A 21,956-nucleotide genomic window follows, 5' to 3' on the forward strand; every position below is an offset into this window, starting at 1 on the left:
ACAAATGATAAAAACAGTGATCTCAGCCACTTCAAGGGAAACAGGTTGGACTGGAAACATGTGAGTGAAGACCTCTGAAACACACCATTTGTATGTGAATGATGAAAAACCCAACAAAGGAAAAAAACATTCTAAGTGCTGACAACCTATTTCTGTAACAACAGCTGTAATTTATTGCACCACTTCGCTCACAGTCTGCTATTGGTATTTCATGCTGCAAACAGCAGTGACCAATGAGTTCTGTTGACACTGTTCATGTTACTGTTTTTAGAGTTGAACCCTGCATCAGGTCATGACCCTCAACCTTTGCTGAAGCAAGTACTGCTGCTTGTCTCTGTTGGGCACTTCACAAAGGCCAGTCAAACAGAAAAGATCACCATTAAGAGAAACAGTCTGGATTCTAACTGGTCTTTTTCACTGAACCAACACGAGACTGTTAAACTCTGCTGCAGTAAAAAAAAAAGAAAAAAAAAAATCCAGGAAGCCTGTTCTGGAAGCACAGTATGACCTTATGTCCTCACTTAAAAGTGTTCTCCCAGCTGCTTCTCAACAATGTCTTGACATTTTTTATGTATTATATGAATCTTTAAACTGTGTTAGTTATCTACACGGATCAAGTTACCCTGCATTAATGCACTGAAAGGGTTTTACAGAGCATCAAAGCTGGACTGTGAAGACTGATAGTATCCACATGCAGGACTAAACCTATAGTTCTCACTCATTAAGTCAAAGATGTTTAGAAAGCCTTGGTGCACAGGGCCTCTATTCTGTGCAGGAAACCTGCAAATGTACACACAAATATTTATAGAAGCTTTGAATTCACAGCACACAACACTGTGAAATGTGTTTCTCCACAGCACTTTGTCATTTGGTTCTCAGACTCAGTCAGCCATGCACACACGCACACTAACACACACACACACACACACTGAGGATAGAATTATACTGCAAGGGAATAGCCATCAAAAACAGCTGGGGTTCAGTTAGGTACATGTTTATCATGCACACTGACACCGAAAGTGTTTAAACCTTTAGAGCAACCATTTCAAATTCATTAACAGTGACATTAAATGGTACAAAGCTGTCCGAGACTAACAAGGTAAAACATCTGAAAACTTGAGTTACTCACCCACACTGACATACTTGAGCTCAGGTTGCAGTCAGACAACAGAGGAAACCTTAGAGACACTGAGGTGAGTTCACAGAGAACTCATAATGAATTGTAATCCAAACAATTTTATTGACAAACACTGTTAAGACAAGGTAAGACAGTGCATTTGTAAAAATGAGACATTTTTTCTGTTATTCTTTAATCATTGTGTTTTAGTGTTGACTACTGTAATGGTCTTCTGACTGCACTCCCCCAAAAAAGTAACAAACAGCTGCAGCTCATTCAGAACGCTGCAGCTCGAAAGAGATCAGATCACATCACCCCGGTTCTTAAGACCTTACATTGGCTCCCAGTCAGCTACAGAATAGATTTTAAAGTTCTGCTACTGGTCTACAAATCACTGAATGGTCTAGGTCCAGAATACATGAATGGAATGTTAGTAGAGTATAAACCCAGTAGAGCTCTGAGATCTACTGACTCAGGTCAGATAGTGGAGCACAGAGTTCAAACCAGACATGGTGAAGCAGCATTTAGCTGTTATGCTGCACACAACTGGAACAAACTACCAGCAGAACTGAAATCAGCCCCAACTGTCAGCACTTTTAAATCCAGGTTAAAAACATTTCTCTTTTCATGTGCTTATAGGCCTAGCTGAGTTATTTTTAAGAACTTTAAACTTCATCTATTTTCTTTTCTTTTACTTTTTAATTCTTCTTTGCCCCTGCTTTTAACTCTGCTTTTTTATGCTGTTCTTAAAAAAGAAGAAGAAGAAAGAATTTTGTCTTTCTGTAAAGCACATTGAGTTGCCTTGGTATAAAATATGCTATATAAATAAAGATGCCTTGCCTTTAATCTAACCATAGCCCATATACAGTTATACACAAATTCAAGTGTTTTTTTTAATTATTTTTTAATCTCTTACTTCTTAATTTCAATTAATCTATTCTTAATAGAGTCCATTAATAGATGGAGAACTGATGATTCACTGTGATATTAAATATCTTGCCCATCGACACCAGCACTCGAAGGGGAGAAGAGCGCTCTAGGAGCCAGATGACCCACACTGATGATGAAAACATACGGTTGGCCCGTACGGGGATCGAACCCGCGACCTTGGCGTTATTAGCACCACGCTCTAACCAACTGAGCTAACCGGCCACGCTTCGATGGTGACATATGCCGAAAGTCCAGGTCAACCACCCGTGATGATGATTCAGCTGAGCATCTGCACCTATTTTCGATTCTGTCAGTGCCTCAACTCGTTCTCCTACCGTGTCATCTGATATTGAGCTTTCTGAACCAGTTGGCAAACACATTGTGTAGTCTACGTAGCTGTGTTTTTGCACTGCTACGTTCAGAGCTCAGCGTTTTGTGTGCGCAGCAGAGACGCGAACCTGTGCCAACATGTTCAAATTTAGTCCTGCTGCGACACTTTCGAGGTCAGCAGCAGCAACACAGAGCAGGCTCAGGATCAGTTACCTCCTCACACTTGTGCTGCTGACTGACTCTGGCATGCTGAGCTGTCACTGCTGCTTCAACACATGCCTGGACATGGGCTCGAGTCAACACGTGTTTGTATACAGCTGATGATACACAAACACACGCGGAGACATTTCCATTTATAGCAAAGAGCAAATAAAAACATTAATTCAGGATCAAGACTGGGGGAAAAAGAAGCCACATGAACAATGAGTCAATCTGTTTTTAACAGTGAAACAAAGCAATGCAGAGGAGGATGCAGCCTTATTAGGCTAACATGAATTTAAAGGGATAGTTCAACATTTTGGCAAATTGGCCCATATAGTCATAGCAGTAGGTTCCTTACCTTTTTTTTTGTCGATACGAGCTAATTTTAGAACGGTGGAGCAGAGCTGCGAGATGCTCAGAGCTACGCCACGGAGGCTAATGGGATTTACCTCTAAAACGTCTACGTCCTGTAACGTTCCATTATTATCCCATAGCGTGGTGAATGTGAAGGTCACAACTTGTCCACCGGAGCGTTTTGGATTTTTTGGATTGTGTATTTGATGAGGAAATCCAAGAAATCCCATTAGCCTCTATAGCTTAGCTCTGAGCAGCTCGCGGCTCGGCCGTTCTAAAAAAAATAGCTCGCACTGACAAATAAAGGTAAGGAACCTACTGCTATATAGGGATTATGGCAATGGGCCAATTTGCTAAAATGTTGAACTATCCCTTTAACATTTAGTTTTCGTTTTTTCTTTCACAAGACAAGAAAAAGGAAAACTAAATACTACATTCAGACATAGTGAACTTCCACAATATATCTCTTTAACATGCCCAACAAGGCAGATGTAAATGTAAAGAGGCTTGATGTTAAGTCTGGCATATTCCATGTTTGCAGTGGACTCTTAATGTGCCATGGTGAAAGGAAAACGCACCATGTCATGTGGTAAATGAGTTTCAGGCCACAACAAACACACAGAGAATGGCCCTGATGTAAATGATTTCACACTAATTCACGTCAAATGTGTGCCACTTCCTTTCCATGTCAAGCCACAGTGAAGATCAAATAACTTAAAACTGAATAAGTCGTGTATGTTTCAAATTCACATAAGGGTTGCAGAAGGGACTAACAGAAGACAAAAAGAAAAAAAAAATAACCAGAAGACTTTTATTTTGTAGGGTTAATGAGTTTCAACACCATGATTAAGATGCAACTCATTTAACTTACCATAAGAACCCGTGTCATTTTGAGCTATAAAAAATGAAACCGTTCAGACTGTCATTATTTGATCTAATATTAAAGGACTCATACAGTATAAAAGGCAGATGTCCATGTGTTTTTTGTTCATAAAGCAGCTCCAGGTTCTATATTAATACTGTGGCAGTATCAGAGCCTCAGTCCACAGAGAAATGCATGCGGCATGTATTCAGAACAGCTGTCAGGGCTTCTGTAACTTTGTGATGTCACAACAATGCACCAAGCCCCACCCATCATTCAAGCATTCAACTTTGGAGGGTTGGGTTTCTCTGGGCACCTCAAATCTGCTCTGGTTTTGTATCATCACATCAGACAACATTCATTCAGATCAACACCTGAAAAAAAAAAACACAGGAAAAGTTGAAAATATGGGACCTTAAGTTACTAAGCTCCCTAACACATTCCCCCCATGTCTCAAATGTGTTAAGTGCCAAGCTACAGGAAAAAAAGGCAAACTTGTTTTCATGAGACAGAAGTGATATTGAAAAGTTCCAGAGCCCAGATGTACTGAAATATTCAACATCCTTGATAGAGCCCAGGCTGATCTGTCAAACAAAATCCATCTCAAACAAAAGTCTTAAAAAATAAGAAATAAAAGAATACTGAATTAGAAACAGCAAAAAATATTTATTCACCAGTCAAAACATAAACTTCAAAGTATGAGGTCTGAGACTGAACTCCACACGGTGATGCATGCATGCTGAGCCTTCTGTCACCTGACATTTGTTTCAAGGCAACCTTTAAGTGCTTAAACAGAGTGGACGTACTGTGCATACTGGATGTGTGTGTTTCTATTGTGTGGGGAGGGGTTTGTTAGGTTAGCAATAAAAACATACTAACTGTGATGTGAAGCATACTTCCTAAGTAATACCTACTCTGAAACCAGATCCAAATGTACACATGAGGTGGGTTTCAAAGAGCACAACAATATAAATACAACATTGTAGTTTGAAATGAGAAGAAAAAAAAAAATCAGGATATGAATTAACAGGGGAAGCTGTATTAGTCAATGAACATAAATAGGCAGGTCTGGGAGAAGAGCTTGCAGCATTCATGCGAGATGACGGGTGTGTTTTTGGTTCATCTTCTATCAGGGAGTGGGACTTTGCAGGAAGTAGGAAGGAGGAAGAGTCTATCCAAAGTTGTATTCTTCCTCAGTACCAAGCAGGCGAAAAAAGAGGGTGCCAGTGGTTGTGGTGGGTTATCAGTTCTCGAGGAAAGCCACGTAGTCAGTGAGTCTAGCCAACTGCTGCTCATTTGGAACCAAAGAGACGGGGGGAGGATCTGTTGAGTGAGAGGAGAGAAACACGGAGGAGGAGAAGTTGAGTCAGACCGGGGATTCCTCATTGTGCCAAGAGCTATCGATCTTCTTACGTCTCTCCGGTTTTAACTCTACAGCCCACGTGTTCTCACTCAGCAGGGCAGAGGTTTCAAGTTCATCTTGACATCGGATCACTGTTTAACAACACCACCTACACAGTCTAGATGTGACCGGGAGACGTAAACCTGGAGATCATTACAACATTTAATATCGATCCTAACTAGGGTGATTTCCTGTGTGAGATCAACTCTACAACCAAAATCACCAACAGCAAGTTCCAGTGGTGGTGTGGAGAGGAGGGGGGGGAAAAAAAACCCAGACATGTGGGGATTAATGGTGAGTGGGTTAGCGTTTTCAGGGCTGGACATGTGCAGAGCAGATGCTTCAGCGCTAAGATCTGATGATTACAGAGGGGAGGACAGACCACAGCCTCCTCCTCGTCTGCGTAAATCAATAGGTTTCTCCTACGATCAATCCGTGACCCTGTCTCTTGAGGACACGTGGTGACGTGACAGAATAGAGGGAAGACAGGTGAAGAAAGGGAAGGGGACGGAGCGCGGAGGTCTAGAAGTAGGGACATTACACTGGGGGGATTTAAACAAATCAAAAACTGAAGAAATTCCAGGAAAAGAAAAATGTCATCAATCTTTCTAGGGGATCAAAATGACTCCTAAATGCATTTTATGGTTGTCTAATAAAATCTAGGAGGAAGAGTAGCAGGAAAGTGATGCAAGATTACTCAAACAACTCCAAACAGTGGGCTGTGGTCATGCATGATTTAGAAGAACAATACCGCCACCTACCTGGCTTTTTGGGCATCACCATTCTGGTGGCAGGGTCGGCCTGCCAGCCTTGGCTCACCACACCTTTGAACAGTAACAGAGGAGAAAATACCCTCATCAGCAAAAATATGAAGTGTTACGAAATGGAAATTAACTCCCAAACATCCCCGTAGAAATGCTGTTTTTTTTACTAGGCTACCAAAAACACATAAATCATTATCTTCTGAATCATGATGATAAAAAAATTGTGTGCGCAGGCAGTACAAATCTTACCCTTTACTGCCTCCTCCACAGTGTAGCCCACAAAGGCAGCGAAGTCCTCTGCTGTGATGGAGGTGTAGGCCTGGGCCACCAGACTGTACGCCCTTTGCCGCGTGCTCTCTGTGAAGGATCCACGGAGACGTTAGCATCAAGACGGATACATGTGGAGCACATACATCCTCAAACTGAGCTCTGGCTCTGTTTAAAAAGTGTATAAAGTACATGGCCAACTTCCTGTGAGCTTACACACACACACACGCACAGGAAAAGTGGTTATGTTTGAACATGGCATTTGAGAGATTTGCTTTTTGTAAACAAAGCAGCTAATTGGCAACAGCACTGCACACAGCTATTTATTAAGACTGACAGGTGTTTGAAGTAGGGATGCACCGAATATTCGGCCGAATATTGCAAAAAAAAGCAACATTCGGCCTTCGGTGGAATGAGCGCAAAGCAAGGCCGAATATTAAAAAAAAAAAAAAAAAAAGTCTGATAAATACGCGATCGCGCGACGATCGAAACGGCAGCTTAAACCCCAGCTTTATTAGTAAGTGACTCCTACTGCTGGAAAAACAACAGCAACAAGAGCAGTGGGGGGAAAGCTGCACAGTGACCGCGCGCGCCGTTGCACGTCGCTCCAAGAGCCCGGTGCGTCCTGTCTGCAGCGGAGACACGGCCACTGAGGGGACCGTTCCTTAGGAACGCGCCTTTTAATGAATCGTTTAAAAACCAAACACCCTGAACAGCATGCTGAGTACGAGAGGGAGAGACGGCTGCAGCAGTTAAAACGAAAGTTCCTCGTCCCAGCATGTCGCCCACTCCGTCCGTGGCCGACGTTTTTTAAAACAGTGTTTCCCAACCTTGGGGTCGGGACCCCACGTGGGGCCACCTGAAATTCAAATGAGGTCGCCTGAAATGTCTAGTAGCCTAATTGATGAATTAAAAAAAATCTGACCAAGAAAGGTTAGGAACCACTGTTTTAAAAGACACTTGGGTTTTTTTGGAATGTACTTGCATAGATCTTTCAGCACTCACAATGGGCCGATATAGGCTAAATGAAAAACTTTATATAACTTGTTGTGCTTTTTTGATGAGCAACTGGAATATTCAACAACTGTCAGAATATTATTCAACTTTAACCATTCGGTATTCGTTTGAAAATGTCAAGTAAATGTTTAAAAAAATATTCCCACTTGTATTTAAAAACTTTATAACCACTTTCTTTTTTGGGGGGCTTTTCATGCATTTTATTGATAGTATAGTTGAGATAGACAGGAAACAGGGAGACAGAGAGAGGGGGAATGACATGCAGGAAAGAGTGCCCGATGCGGGATTCGAACCGGGAATGCCTGCATTGAGGACTGTAGCCTCTACATGGGGCGCCTGCTTAACCTCTTGCGCCACTCGACGCCCCTAGCAGTAGGTTCGTTACCTTTAATTGTCAGTGCAAGGTATTTTTAGAACGGCGGAGCAGAGCCGCGAGCTGCTCAGAGCTACGCTACAGAGGCTAATGGGATTTATTGGTTTCCCTCATCAAACTCATCAAATACATAATCCAACAACTCCTAAACACTCTGGTGGACAAGTTGTGACCTGCACATTCACCACGCTATGAGATAATAACAGAACGTTACGAGATGGAGTTGTTTTAGAGGTAAATACAGAGACTGCTTGATGAAAAACTGCCCCCGATGGGACCGCGCATCAGCAGTTTTGTATGAATGAAAAAACAACTCTGTCTTGTAACATTCTGTTATTATCTCATAGCGTGGTGAATGTGCAGGTCACAACTTGTCCACCAGAGTGTTTAGGAGTTGTTGGATTGTGTATTTGATGAGTTTAATGAGGGAAACCAAGAAATCCCATTAGCCTCTGTAGTGAAGCTCTGAGCAGCTCGCGGCTCTGCTGCGCCGTTCTAAAAATAGCTTGCACCGACAATTAAAGGAACAAACCTACTCCTGAAAGAAAAGAAAAGAAGAGCGCCGCACACTCAGATCCAGTTGCAAGAGATTTATTGACAACGTTTCAGCCAGACAAGGCCTTTGTCAAGTCACCTACACGGACCACAACAGGGATTGTGGCAATGGGCCAATTTGCCAAAATGTTGAACTATCCCTTTAAGGTTTGGTTGTGTCGAGTCTGTGGGATTGAGCTCATGTTTATGTTAATGTTCAAACTGAGCTGCTCTTCCTGAGCCCATGTATGAATTCCGTCACGCACAGCTGCAACTCTCACCAGAGCTGGTCTGTAATCAAAAGTAAAAACTTGTTGAAACAAAAGTTCTCCTGTCTTGATTACTTGTAACATCTGAGTTTGCTTTAAATTAAATGGTGCATTTGTTGTCAGGGAGACCTTGAATTGATTGTGCGCTCAAAGAAAACAATAAAATTAAACTTTTCCACCGCTTTTCCAAATGTCATTTAGGATGGATCACGGGCACAGTGTGCAGTGCTTGAGCTCTACAAGTCACTTCAGTCTTTATCAGCAGAGCACTGGCTTTGCCTCCCCCCCGACTATCTCAGCTGCTCTATTTTTCCAACCTGACTTGACATGGTGCTGTCGCTGGTGGAGATAATGGCATGAGTGACGGGGCCTCACACAACAACAGGGGACAACACACACACACACAGCAGCCATGTATTTGCTGCTGTGTTTTATAGCTTAGCAACGGTTTATGTGTATCAACAGTCAGCTCCCGGTCTGATGCAGCAGTAACAATAACAAGTGGGTTGGATGAGAAGAGACAGCTGTGAGGGGACGGCTGGAGATTTGTCAGGAGCACTTTCCCATTCTTCTGTCCAAGGGGCTTCCTGTTCTCACTGTTATTGAACTTATCTAAAACTATGTAGAAATGCTAGAAAAACAGCCACTTAGAATACTTGATTTGTGTTTGAACTAATTCAAGTCTTACTCTGTTTTCAGTCAGTTATATTTTAAGAGTAACTTCAGCCCTTCTTTAGTCAATATAATGATTAAAGCAGGGTTTAATGCTGCGGTTAAAGACAGATGTGGATGAAACACAATTGTTTTATCATTGTGTGGTCTTGCTGCTGATAAATGACTAAAAGTGATTGTGTTTTTCCTCTGTAATCAGCATGTGCTAAAAGTTAACAATGGATCAGAATTCATAAAACTGCTACTCGTGTTGGACCAACTGTTTTGCACCTGACTGGCTTAGGAAAGCATTGAGGCCTCTGAGCAAATGCTTACCACAAAGAGCCAAGCAGGTCACTGTGAGGGGGGTTTTTTGAAACCCAGTCCCCTGACAGTCATGTATTTTTACCATGGCCCCTTGACCGTTAGGAGATGACTCCTGTGGCAACTGGACCAGCCTTTCTTTAGTATGCCCTTCTGGCTCTGTGAAGATGGGTTAGAGTTGCTGAGCAAGATGTACATGGTTGGGTGGATGGGAGTTTTATGGAGGAGAAACAGGACCTGGTCTCGACTTGCCTGACAGTCCAGTCTATTCCAGGGCCGCTATCATTTCTCAGCCTCTCACCTCTTAAAAATAGCCCCCTCTTTTCACCGGCAAAGGCAAAGCACAGGACATGGCAAGGGCTTTTATTTTTAAATACAGTCTATTGCCAAGTAAGAGCACCAACAGACTGGGAAACATTTTGATAGAAGCACTCCAAGGACAATCTCTATGACAAAAATAATACTGGTCATTCTTTTTTTGTGCCCCTCATTTAAATGTCAAGTTAAGTCATGTTTGTGTGGATACTAATAAAGAAAATAGATTGTTAACTTCATGCAGTTTTATTCCATGTTCAATTAGACAGACAGATTTGGAAATTACAGGTAGATGACTACTCAACACAAAATGAGAAAACTACTACAACAACAACTTAAATACGCTATCTACGAGGAAAACTATGTGTGAGCCATTTTCAGACTTTCTATATTTACATTATCTACCCTATTTTTCCATGACTGGTTTAGAAGTACAAAAGTATAAAAGGAATTTAAGAAAAGGTACGAACACGACACTTGAATATTGCACTGACAATAAGGGCAAGCCATTTAGCCCACATCCACTGTAGCCTTATCTTTGGTTCTACATCAAATGCAGTCCCTGCCATAAAGAAAATTCCTCCAAAGCACAAATTACTGTATTTCCTTCAAGTCCATAAACACTTTCTCTTTCAATGTGCATTATTCCTCCTCTTCTTCTTCCTCCTCCTCCTCCTCCTCTTCTTCTTCTGCATCTTCAAATTCATCATCCTCACACACCCCAAAGTCCATCTTTGCTAGGACTGCTTCAACATGCTCTGTTGACAAAGTGAAGTGGTCCATCTTTTCAAAGCCTGGCTCTGGCCTCTCCTCTCCCAAGGAGCCTTTAGCAGCATCTTTGGTCTGGTTGATGAGGCCCTTGGAGGCCACCAGAAATTCAGCAGCACCGCTCTGCTCCAGAGCTCTCACAGCTGAATCTGTAAGCTCTGTACTGGACTGCAGCCGCTCGCCGTAACGCTGAGCCAACGCTCGCAGAGCTGCCACCTTCTCGTCTTGCTCTTTGCCGATCTGCTCCAGCAGAACGGTCTTGCGATCCTCAAGGACGGCGTACAGCAGGTCAAAGCGTTCGGCTAGCCCCTGTTTAGCGCGCTGAGCGTTCTCCTGCACGGCACGGCAGGCGTCTTCCATCTGGTTCAGCAGAGCCTGGAGGCGCCCGTTGCTGGCCACCAGGGTATCGATGGCATTACTCAGCTCACCCTTCTGGGTCTCGTAAACGCTTCCTAAAGGTGACACCTCACAGTCCTTATGTTGACCAAATACTTTGCACAGGGAGCAGGTTGGTGTTTGGCAGGTCAGGCAATAGATGTTGATTTTCTCATCTTCATGGTCTTGGCACATAGGTTCTTTGGATTCTTTCGGCTTCAGAGTAGTTTCTGTATTTCCGCTGCCACTGCCTTCTTGCTGCTGCTTATAGATGTCGATAATATTTTCTACCAATAGGTTTCGCTGAAGTCCATGCACGCCATGGCGATCAAGCACGACCTCAAACCGACATGTAGGACATCGAAAGACACCACCAGAAAAGCGGTATGGGTTGCGGGAGTCATAGAGGTCGCTAGCACAACTACGGCACAAGTTGTGTTGGCAGGGCAAGATGACCACAGGCTTGGTGAACATGTCCAGGCAGATGGGGCAGCTCAGCTGCTTCTCAAGGCTGTCCATGGGGCTGGGAGGTCGAACCATAGTTCCTGTCCTCTGGACGTCCATTGTGGGAAAGTGCCTACAGCTATACCAATAGGTTTCCTAATGTCCCAAAAGAGAAACTAATCCTTCACCTCTCTCTGTTGGTTTCGGAAAGTTACCAAAATAGAGGGCAGACACGAGCAGCTTGTCTTGTGTGAGTTGTTAGTTATGAAATGCTGATATTTGTTCTGGTTGAGACCTAGCAGCTCTGTCTTTTATACCGGCCCCTCACAGCTGGTGACACCCAATCCTTTAGACCAACCAGAGCAACATTCCTGCCTGCTTACTGGCCTGGGATCTTTTCACAGAACTAACCCCCCACCCCCCCACCCAGTGCAGCATGTGTCACATGCCCAGTGGCCACTGTGTCCCTCCTGACAGGGACAGAGGTGGTGGAGCAAGCAGAGACAAACAGGGTCCATGTGAGCGGCTCAGTGCCCCCACCTGACGACAGAGCCCGATCTCACTGGTAAACAAGTCAGTGTCAACATCTTGTTGTTGTTGTTATCATTTTATGTCTTTTGATGTGTTGTCATTCAGTTAGTGTGACATTTATTCAACCTGTCTAACTTACTAAAGTAAACAAGCAATGTGTTTAAAGTTCAGTCAACCAATGATATTAATTGGATTTGACTGCATCCTTCAAGAGACCCTGAGGAGTTTGCTTTTGGTTATGAAAGTGTCTCATATTTGTGGATGAATTTACATTACCCAAACTTGTTAACGGGTCAATTTTCGATAAATATATCGTTTTGTCTTTATAGTTATTTTGATATTATTATTTAGTGGTCAACTCGCCCAGCATTTCCTTGTTTCCTGGTTTCCCGGACGCTGCCCGGCTGCTCATGGGAATAACGCAGCCGGATCGCTAGTTGGCATCGTTTATGGTCGGAAGTACGACGGTATCTGATCGTCTTCAAACTTCTGACTTTCGTTCTCGATCAATGAAAACATTTTTGGCAAATGTTTTCGCTTTTGTCCGTCTTGCGCTGGTCCAAGAATTTGACCGTATTGTATTGTTCTAATTTTAGAGATGAATTTATGGCAAGTAAGCTATAGAGACTCTCCAGCTGAAGATTATACAAAAATTGCAAAATGTTGATAGGAAGATGATGGTCTTAGTCCAAGTCACTAATACTAATGCTCATTACTAACACTGATAGTAATACTGACTATAAATTAGATGAATTTCGATTTAAAAACTATTCATTCTCTCAAACCCAAACAATTATCGCCCAAGTGTCTTCTGGCGTTACTGTACGTCAGCACCCACAGCAGATCAACACACAGTTCCATAAACAAGAGGGACAAGCTATTCTTGCACTCTTGCACAAGAGAACTATCACATGGTGCAAATGTCTAAATATTTGGGAGGATGAGGGCAATAATACCAAACACTGCTGTTAGTTTCTCAAGGTGATTCTTTAAAGTTGAGGGGAGGATGTGTGATCACAAGACACAGCAATAAAATCTGGATGCTTTGATAAATCATTGTAAATAAGTGAGCATGTGAAGCCATAACTCATTCGTTGCACTGTGTGTTACAGTGTTGCAGCCACCTGTAGCACCCTTCAAGAAACAGATGTCATAATGCCAAGGAGTGAAAAAAATAAATAAGGGTGAAATTTTCTCATAATATATTTCCCCTCAGCTGAGTTGCATAACAGCCAGAACTAAGTTCTCACTCATGCCCCCTGCTGATTGTAGTGAAGCAGAGGATATGTAAATATTTAATTTACTTTAATATCACTTCAGGGACTTTTACTACAGTGTCTCGACTGCCAAATGCGAGGCATATAAATATTTGGAAATGTTTGCGATCGAAAAAATTTTATGACCTGTGAATAAGATGCGAGCTAAAGTTCAGACATGATTTCTGTTGTTACCTCGAAGGGCCTCCATGACTGGAAGGATATTCTCCGTCCACTGGTAAGCTGTGATGGCTGCGTAGATCCCAGGGAATTCTCGCTGCCAAATGCGCTGGCCAACGGCCCAAATAGCTGTTAATTCAGGGTTTGCCTGTATACAACAAGTTGAGAAGCATTTCAAAATCTTTCAGTATGCTACATTTGACATTCCAGTATAAACAACGGTCACACCCAAGTGGACACTGAGTCAGAACAGTTGAATTCTTTTAACTGCCCTTTATTATTACTGTAGTACTTACCGATTTTATTGCTTGGGGAATCCTCTTCCATAGATACCTGGCATTATTCCTGTTTGATGCACATTAATACAAGACAATCAATGTACAATATAAAGTTGCAGTGGTCAGACAGAGACAGACCCAAACCTGCACACTTTGTTACACATACATTATGAAACCAATGTATAATTTGTAAGACTAAACCATCTCAATCAAGTTCCTACAGACACCTACTCAAGATATTACTTGTTCTTGCAACTTCTAGAGGCAATACCATTTATGGAGTTATGCTTTTAAATGCAGCTGGAGTGTGTAGTACAGGCAACAACTAGAATGCTTACAGTGTCATCAGTGATAATGGGAACTACTTATTTCTATTAAGACATTTTACTGATTGATAAAAAATATGCACTACAGCATGTGCTTCAAAGACGTCCCTTGACAGATTTTGCGAGTCGCCACATCCATGGTTAACCAGTGTTTATAAAATAAAATAAATTAAAAAAAACTGCAAATTTATTGGTTGCACATGCACATGAAAAAATTACTTGCACACTCAAATTTTAGGGGCAAGATGAGTAGCCCTGAGCCTGTTGGCCAGATTTTTTCGACTTTATTTATATATTTGCTTCTTTTACATCAACCATATGTAAAACTGTCAGCTACTGAAGAAAAGGCAGACTTGACTTACATGTCATTATGAAGTAAATAGAGCGCCAGCAACTGAGCGTAGACTTGAGGTGTTGCGATGCCCCCTGGAGCCTGATGAGGAAAAATGCAGATGTGATATTAAAGTTTGAACATAATATCAGCAACATATTAAGCTATGTTAACTTGCTTAAATAACAGTCGATATGTTGCCCATAGTGTCTGCTGCTATACAATAGCAAAGTGCCTGCAGAGCGCACCATGTCAGCCATGCAGTTCTGTTATGTTATTATGTTCATTAGCTTATGCTAACGTTATAGCACTGCTTAGTTTCCTTATGTTGTACTGTGTTTCTGACGACCAGCGGTCTGTCCTCGGGTTACCTGACGCCGCACAGTTAACCTGACAACACCTACTAAACCTCCAGACCCTGAGTGATACAATATTACAGTGTTTGCTGTTGTTGTGTTTACCAACACAGCGCAGAGTAGACATCTCGCTGTGCAGCTAGCTGGTTACCCACAGCATGCTAGTGACATTTAGTAACCAGCTCGGCCATTTCCGTTCATTTCTACACAGTCTGTTGTTGACATTGTTCACAAAAGACGGGCTCATTCACAGGCTGTTGTGTAGCCAAGGTTCATTCAGCGGTGCGTCAAAGTGAAATGAGCCTAACGTAAGTGATTAGCTTCTGTGCTATAATGTTAGCATAAATAGGGCATGAGCTAACTGGCTACCAGAAACTACTGACCCTTTACGGACATAAAGCCCGTAAGACAGCATTCAGTGTCGGAACAAATGATATGAATCTCGCAATTCATTTCTTACCTCGAGTTCTTGAGCTTCACACTGCTCTAATAATTTATCAAAATTTTCCTCCATAATCACAGCAGTAGGCATGTTGATGCCTAGCTGTTGCACCGGAATCTCCTTCTTCTGTGGAATTGTGGAGGATGAGCAGCACGTCGGAGACGATGCTGCCCTCAGCTGGAAGAAGGGCGAACTACAGAAGCAACACTGTCATATTCATCACAAATTCTTTCTAGGGTGAAAGAGTACCCGAGGATAGGGAACTTGTATTTTTCCTGTAGGATGAAAATATGGGCCTACTAAGTCTAAAGAATGAAGGAGAGTTACAGCAGATACCTTGCCCCTGCAAGACTTCTGGTCACTGCTAAGAGTCCCACTTTGTTTTCATCATCTGATTAAGACACAACTATTGTTGTTTCACCAACAAACTCGCTGAGGGGGTTGGAGCCATACAGGTTGCATTTCGTGGGGGTTCAAAGGTGTGAGATGGGTTGGCATTCAGAGTGGTGGTGCTGGAGGTGGAGCTGCTATCTGGCTGCACCAAGTTAGGGAGAAGTATCTTATAGGCATATTCTTCTCTTGGTGTTGTGTCATATATGTAGGCTACAGAAAAAGACTATGCTATATAGTGAACAGCAACCTGTCAGGTGCAACAAGGCGAAGTGGAGAGAACCTTTTACAGCATCTTCTTTGACATGTTTGGAGTGGAAAGCTAACTTGACAGGAGCTTACCAGCCTCTTAGCACTCTATGATGGCTATGAGTGCTGATAAAAGCAGTGTTATTACAGTCCAGAAAGACAGAAAATGTATTCTATATTACAATCAGATAATTATTATCTCAATGGTCTTGTCTCGGATGTTGCATATGTATGTAGCGATGTTTGCACCAAAAATAAACAGGCTGCAGTAGGCCTATAGGTTCATTTTATGCTGGGTAGTTCATCTGAGTTGTAAATTAGACTTGTTCATATTACAACAGCCATGGATGGATGGGAGAGCAGCTTTGACAGGGCTAGCCTGTAGCCTTGCCTCGACAACTTCTCAAATGTCATGCTTCCATATTTTTTTGAACCTCTGTCAGTGTTTTTGCTGCACAATCCATCAAAGCAACAGCCATGAACTCTTTCCAAATAGCTAACCTATCAGCCTATGTTTAAAACTGGGGTAAAGAATGTCTCCAACTATAAATAATCGTACCACCAGTAGGCCTACTGTGTTAGAGTGCACAGTTGTGATGCAACCAAAGATAGAATATAACACATCATGGAAAACCCAACAATCAAGCCTCTCACAACTTTCTTCAGGGAGTGCAATTCAATATTATGAGCGATGTGATTCAAGGCTCATTCAAGTGTGAAGAAAAAGTTTAAATAAGTTATTCCTTATTGATTTTTAGTCAGATGTCAGTTGTGAAAGTTTTCTAACTCTTACAACCCAGTTAATGAAGAGAACCTGCAAGTTTAGATTCCTTTTTTGTCATTTCTCCCATGGTATTTAGAGTGTTTTTCTTTACCCTCGTCTGGTTTTAGTAGACTCCACAGCACTGAGATTCGCTAATGATCCTCAACTGTCAACCAGTGCTGGGGATTTCTCTATTTAATCCTTTTTGAGCCATCTTCTTTGATGCTGTTGACTACATGTATTTTTCGACCCTCAAAATGTTTGGCACAACTCTCATGTGTTTCCTCTAGTCTGATGTTTTACACTTTTTTTCTTTTGATGCAGAATACATCTGCATTTTTAGTTCATTTTGCCCGTTGCAGGTGTAAACCTCTCTAAATTTCTTTAATTTGATTAATTTTAATTGCGGTAAATATTGGAGTTTTATTTTGCTCTTTTTAGGTCCTGTAGTTTGGTACAATCTGACTTCAAAAGTCTCCACCAAATGTTACACCAGCTGTTTGAAACTTGGCAATGTTCTTTTAAAATCTGTCTGTTTTATGATGCTTAGATTGAAATGTTTTTGTGATCCATGGTTCCCCCAGGTATAACAACCAAAATATATTCATGTCAGTCAGTCATTTTTTAAGCCTCACAATCCAAAACATGTTGCAATAATTCTCCAGAGGGTAAATATCAAATAAATGGGTGGAAATAAATGTTTTCTACAGTCAGAGTTAAAAGGATAAATCATAAATTATTCACAGTAGCCTACATGAGTCTGAAAACTTCTGTAAACGTACAGTACAGTATCTCACTGGAGTACTTACCTGCTGACTTTGTGATGCATCAATATCAAATGTTTTCATTTCTTGTTGCTGCAGATATAAAAGCAAGATTGTGAGGTGCTGCAAAAAACAAAACAAAAAAATCATGGATTTCATTGAGTATGATAATTCCTGCAGCAGAAAATGTGTTTGTTTTGAATCCATCATTATTAAAACATGTTTTCAAAGAGAGATCCTGGTCTGGTTTACAGTAATAAACATAAAGCATAATTCAAGTCTAACCAAATATATAATTTCCCCTTATCTGACAATGACAGAAAATGTACGTAGTTTTCTTTTTCTCTTTTTTATGGTGTCACTTGAATAACTTCCATTCCATGTTAATGTTAAAGTAAGATTTTCTACATTCCTTAGTAGTTTTACTGAGGGTAAAATGAGAGTTTGAATTGTAGTTGAACTGCTGCACTAACACATCTGGATGAGGATAATGTAGACAGATTAGCACAGTTACATTATATAAGAGGTGGAATGTATAATTAACGTCAGTGAGCCAGGGCTTTAACGTGACCATATGGATGCCTTCAGACTTGGCCGTCAGATTAGACTTGAATGTGTAAATCAAAGATTCAGTATTGATCCCAGCTGTAAAAACATGTTCTGTAATATCCTGCCAGGTTTAAGTGCATCCTTCCTGATGTGTTCATGTTCTTGTGGACCTATAGGATCGTGTGATTACTGTAATCCTTTCGTATGCTTTTAGCATGATGCGTTTAGGACCGGCGGTCACCACTTTAAAATGTGTGTAAACCTGGCATCTCATGTGTGCACATGTTCTGCTACAGATCCTCACTGAAGATACATTCTATTATGAATGAAATTGGAGACCTTGATTCTGCAATGACTAGAGTCACCACTTGTCAGCAGTATTGCTCAGGCACTGCAGTGCTAACATTTCCTGTGTGTCAGAATTAGTGTCTATAAAGCCGTGGTCATTATGGATCTCCTTACTAACGAGTATCTTATTATGGGATTGGTCTTGAAATGTTTATTAAATCACATTTGTGGTTAATACTTAACATTTTCCTAACACCTTTTTATTCCTCTGTTTATTGAGATTTTTTTTTCTTCTGTTGATTTTTTCATTTATTTTATAATTTTAAAATACTTTGTATCTCATGTGTGAATGCTTTCTACCAGATCTTAAAACGCGATTGTTATGATTGGATGTTATTACATGTTTGACCGCTAGGTGGCAGTACTGGTTAGTAGTCAGCTTACCGTACCATATAACAGGGGTAGAGCAAGACTGCATGAAGCCACATGTATGTTGTTGAGAACGTGAGACATTAAACTAAGTTACTTGCTATCAACACGGCCTCATCCTTGGAACACGAACATGACATGGTACCAGGAGTGGGGTCGTGTTGATAGCATGACAGCGATAAACTCTGCAAGTTATTTTGCAGCTTTAACACTTATCTGAATCTCCTAATATGCTCCAGCAATTAAATAGACTCAACGTTTTCCTTATAGTGTATTCTAAACATTTTCTGCAAGAAAAGGTAAAATAGAGCAGTCACTGTGAACTGAAACAGCCATATGACCATCCACTACATTTTCACATCCTAAATAATTCAAGCATTTCATGACCAGATCTCCTGTTGTGATGTGGACTAATGGAGAGGATGAGAAGTAGTTTAAAAATCCTGAAAGAGAATCCATAGGACACATGAATCAAACATTACAGGAAAGAAAATATGAGAAGATCTTCCTTCTCATAACTGCAGATTTATCAGCTAACATAGTCACGGTCAGCCTCTCAGACCACACCAACACTGAAGGAAAGGAATGACATAACATTACACTTCACTTCTCATACTGGACAGAAACAAAGATTGTGTAATGTCATTTTTAATTGATAATATATCATATACAAAAATGTATTTGATATACATATTGTATTTACTGCCTCATCTGCTCTAAAAGTACAATATTGTAGCTCTGTCTAACACTGCAGCATCAATAGATTTCATCACAGCTCCTGGTGGCCTCTTCACAGTGGGGGTTTCAGCGGAGGAAAAGGGATAAAACAGAATTTGCTTGGTAAGTTTGGCTCACTGGTTTCAACTTATTTCAGTATGTGATCAAAATCAACCAGAAACTACACTGAATCCTATTGCCGAGCAGAGCTGATTCAGGTAGTGTCTCTCCCCAGGCTCTACATTAGAAGCAATGCTTTTCAATCAGCCACTATGTTTGCCTAAGCTGAAGAGGGTGATCCTGTCCTGTCATGCACATTGGACAGACGGGCTGCATTATTTCTCAGACTCTTACTATGTGTTTCCTGCTCATCACAGAAGAACATGCTGAAGGATCTGGTGAAATGGGTGGGAACCTTCATCAGTTTGTATGTATGTATGTGACACAAAGTCTAAAAAGGTTTTTGTCCTAAGGCTTCAGGTGTATTTCCAATGGACATAGACAACAGAATGTGGTGTCATCAAGAGTGACCATGGAGATGAGAGGAGCCTGTTGTAGAAAAACCCAGCAACTGTCAGAGAAAACTTTCTAAAACAAACAAAAAAAAGAGAGAGAGAGAGAGAAAGTGATCAATGACAAGGATAAGCATGAATTTGCACTGGTGTGGCTTTTCCTCACTGAAGAGCACAGAAAGAAGAGAAGGTCCTGGGGGCAGACAATATTGTCTTACTGTTAAAGCAGATATCAGTGGAATGTTTTTGTTAATATAAGTCCTAAATAGTCCTATTTTCCGTCAGCAATCACTTACATGAAGTATTTCAGCCTAAACACGAGTCTCTCCGTCACTCTGCTCTGCTGTAACCCGAGGAGAAAATTTTCCTTGTGGGATACAAGTGTTATCCAATGAGGGGAGAGAACGGCATGAAGGGCTGTGTGTGCAGCCAAGGGATGCGCGTGAATGTGGTGACGTAGCACGAGGACCAATTGATGCCTGACAAGGGCGGGGGCTGCTAACTCATGGTGCGTTCAAGGAAACTCGTACTTTGTGTTTTTCCTTCCTGTGAAGTCATACCAGTTCGATCTGGTACGAGTTCACGGGTCGGAAGTTACGAGTGGCCGTTATAGGGAACTTTCACAGACAACAGGACGGTAAAAACACGAGCTACGGGTTACCTGGAACGCTACCAAGTCGTAGTTGTGACTTGAAGCTTTACGGTTTCAAAAGCCTGCCTTGAACACAGCATTAGCCGAAACGGCCGTGCCGCTGTTATCTGCTTTAATGGACAACATACATTTATACATTTAGCAAACTTTACAAAAATAATCAGTCAAAATCTAAAATGAGTTTAAAATTGGAAGGAAACTCCTGTGGAGCTTGTAAATCACTTCTTGACTGTTTATCATTGTTAGAATGACGTGTTACCATGATCCTTCCCTAAACCGAACCATATGACTTTATCTTAAGCCTAACCACATGTTTCTTCTTGTAAGCATAATGTCAGGTAAAGTTTAATTTATATAGCACATTTCATGTGACAAGCATGAAATGCCTGGTCAATGTGCTTAACAATAAAAGTGAAGACCATACGATACACAAAAACTCTGCATATGGCAAAAAAAACAACAACAAACAGATTGGGACACTCAAGACAAATTAAAATTAGAAACAATAATAATAAAAGGAAGGGCACCCAATGAGTTAGTTGTAGGCTTCTGTCTAGAGGTAAGTTTTAAGATTGCTTTTTACAGTTGTGGCAGTTGAGTGGTGAAATATTCCAGATGTAGGACAGTGGGAACTAAAAGCACAATGAGCTAATTAAGTGATGAGAGACCGACAGGAAGACTGTTATTTGATGATCTCAACGTTCTGGTGGGTGTATATTCAGTGAGCATGTCAGCAAGGAAGGAGCTAAACCAAATAAGAAGTACTTAAAATCAACTCTTTGTTTTATGTTCATACTTTTTACTTTTTCTTAAAACTCTGGCAGCAGCATTTTGAATGAGCTGGAGCTTGTATAAAGCCTGCTTTGTCAATCCAGCAAAGAGTCTGTTGCAATGGTCAAGATGGCTAGAGATACAGTAACAGCATGAAGCAGCTTTGATGTGTGTAGCTAGACATACAGGAGGAGATACTCCATTTGATCAGAGGGCAAACAACAGGTATAATTTAGGTTGAAGGACTAACACACTATATGAATGGACTGATAAAATATCAACACTATTCTCTTGATAACATTGTTTCAAATGATCAGAGACTTCCAGCTCGTTATTGTGCCTCCCCTTATTTCTTTACCTGACCAATTAATCTAAAATAAACAGCCTGGTGTTTCTAAATTGAGGCAAAACACAACAAGGACAGCTCCCCACGCTCTCATTTCCCCTCATGTTGTTATCGACTTTCATCCATTGACATTCTGATCAAATACATGGCAGAGCTTGGGTGTAGAGGCTGTGTTAACAGATATTATTGATTCATTCAATTGTGTTGAGTCTACTTCCGCTTGTTTTGACTCATTCAGCCATTCTGTTGCCGTCGCTGTATAAATCATTCACTCTGACTGTTGGTCCCAGCAGAGAAGATTCCTGCTACATGTTGAGACAAAGTGAGACATTTGTTTGTGTAAAATCAGGTCAAGCAGCGTGTTGTCACTTTGCATCCTCCATCGAGGTCATCTCAGCTTCACTTGTATTACAGTACCTGGTGTTCCCTGTAGATGGTTTCAGGCTTTTACTCCATCTGTTCGTCTTTTGAGTGGTATGTTTTTTTTTGCCTTGTGGGTTTGCAGAGTTAAAGGAAAAAGGGTAAACAA

General features: G+C 41.4%; 2 protein-coding genes and 1 non-coding gene across 3 annotated transcripts; all 3 read right to left on the reverse strand.

Moving 5' to 3' along the window:
• Positions 1-2,195: 2,195 nt before the first annotated feature.
• Positions 2,196-2,269, reverse strand: trnai-aau (transfer RNA isoleucine (anticodon AAU)). Its single transcript has one exon. It is a non-coding gene; the product is annotated as a tRNA-Ile (tRNA).
• A 2,171-nt stretch (positions 2,270-4,440) lies between these two features.
• On the reverse strand, positions 4,441-15,125 carry cops8 (COP9 signalosome subunit 8). Its single transcript, XM_085766215.1, has 7 exons — positions 15,016-15,125; positions 14,231-14,301; positions 13,561-13,609; positions 13,280-13,412; positions 6,210-6,317; positions 5,958-6,020; positions 4,441-5,117 (listed from the first exon to the last, which is right to left on the reverse strand). The coding sequence occupies exons 1-7, from the start codon at positions 15,085-15,087 to the stop codon at positions 5,038-5,040; spliced, it is 576 nt and encodes a 191-aa protein (XP_085622341.1). The 5' UTR covers positions 15,088-15,125; the 3' UTR covers positions 4,441-5,037.
• On the reverse strand, positions 9,938-11,760 carry trim63b (tripartite motif containing 63b). The gene has a single exon (XM_085766214.1). It carries the CDS (start codon positions 11,415-11,417, stop codon positions 10,353-10,355), a length of 1,065 nt encoding a protein of 354 aa, XP_085622340.1. The 5' UTR covers positions 11,418-11,760; the 3' UTR covers positions 9,938-10,352.
• Positions 15,126-21,956: the final 6,831 nt, after the last annotated feature.

This window comes from Trachurus japonicus, chromosome 21, assembly GCF_045865225.1.
Source record: "Trachurus japonicus isolate A0001 chromosome 21, Traja_1.0".
Classification (NCBI taxonomy): Eukaryota; Metazoa; Chordata; class Actinopteri; order Carangiformes; family Carangidae; genus Trachurus; species Trachurus japonicus.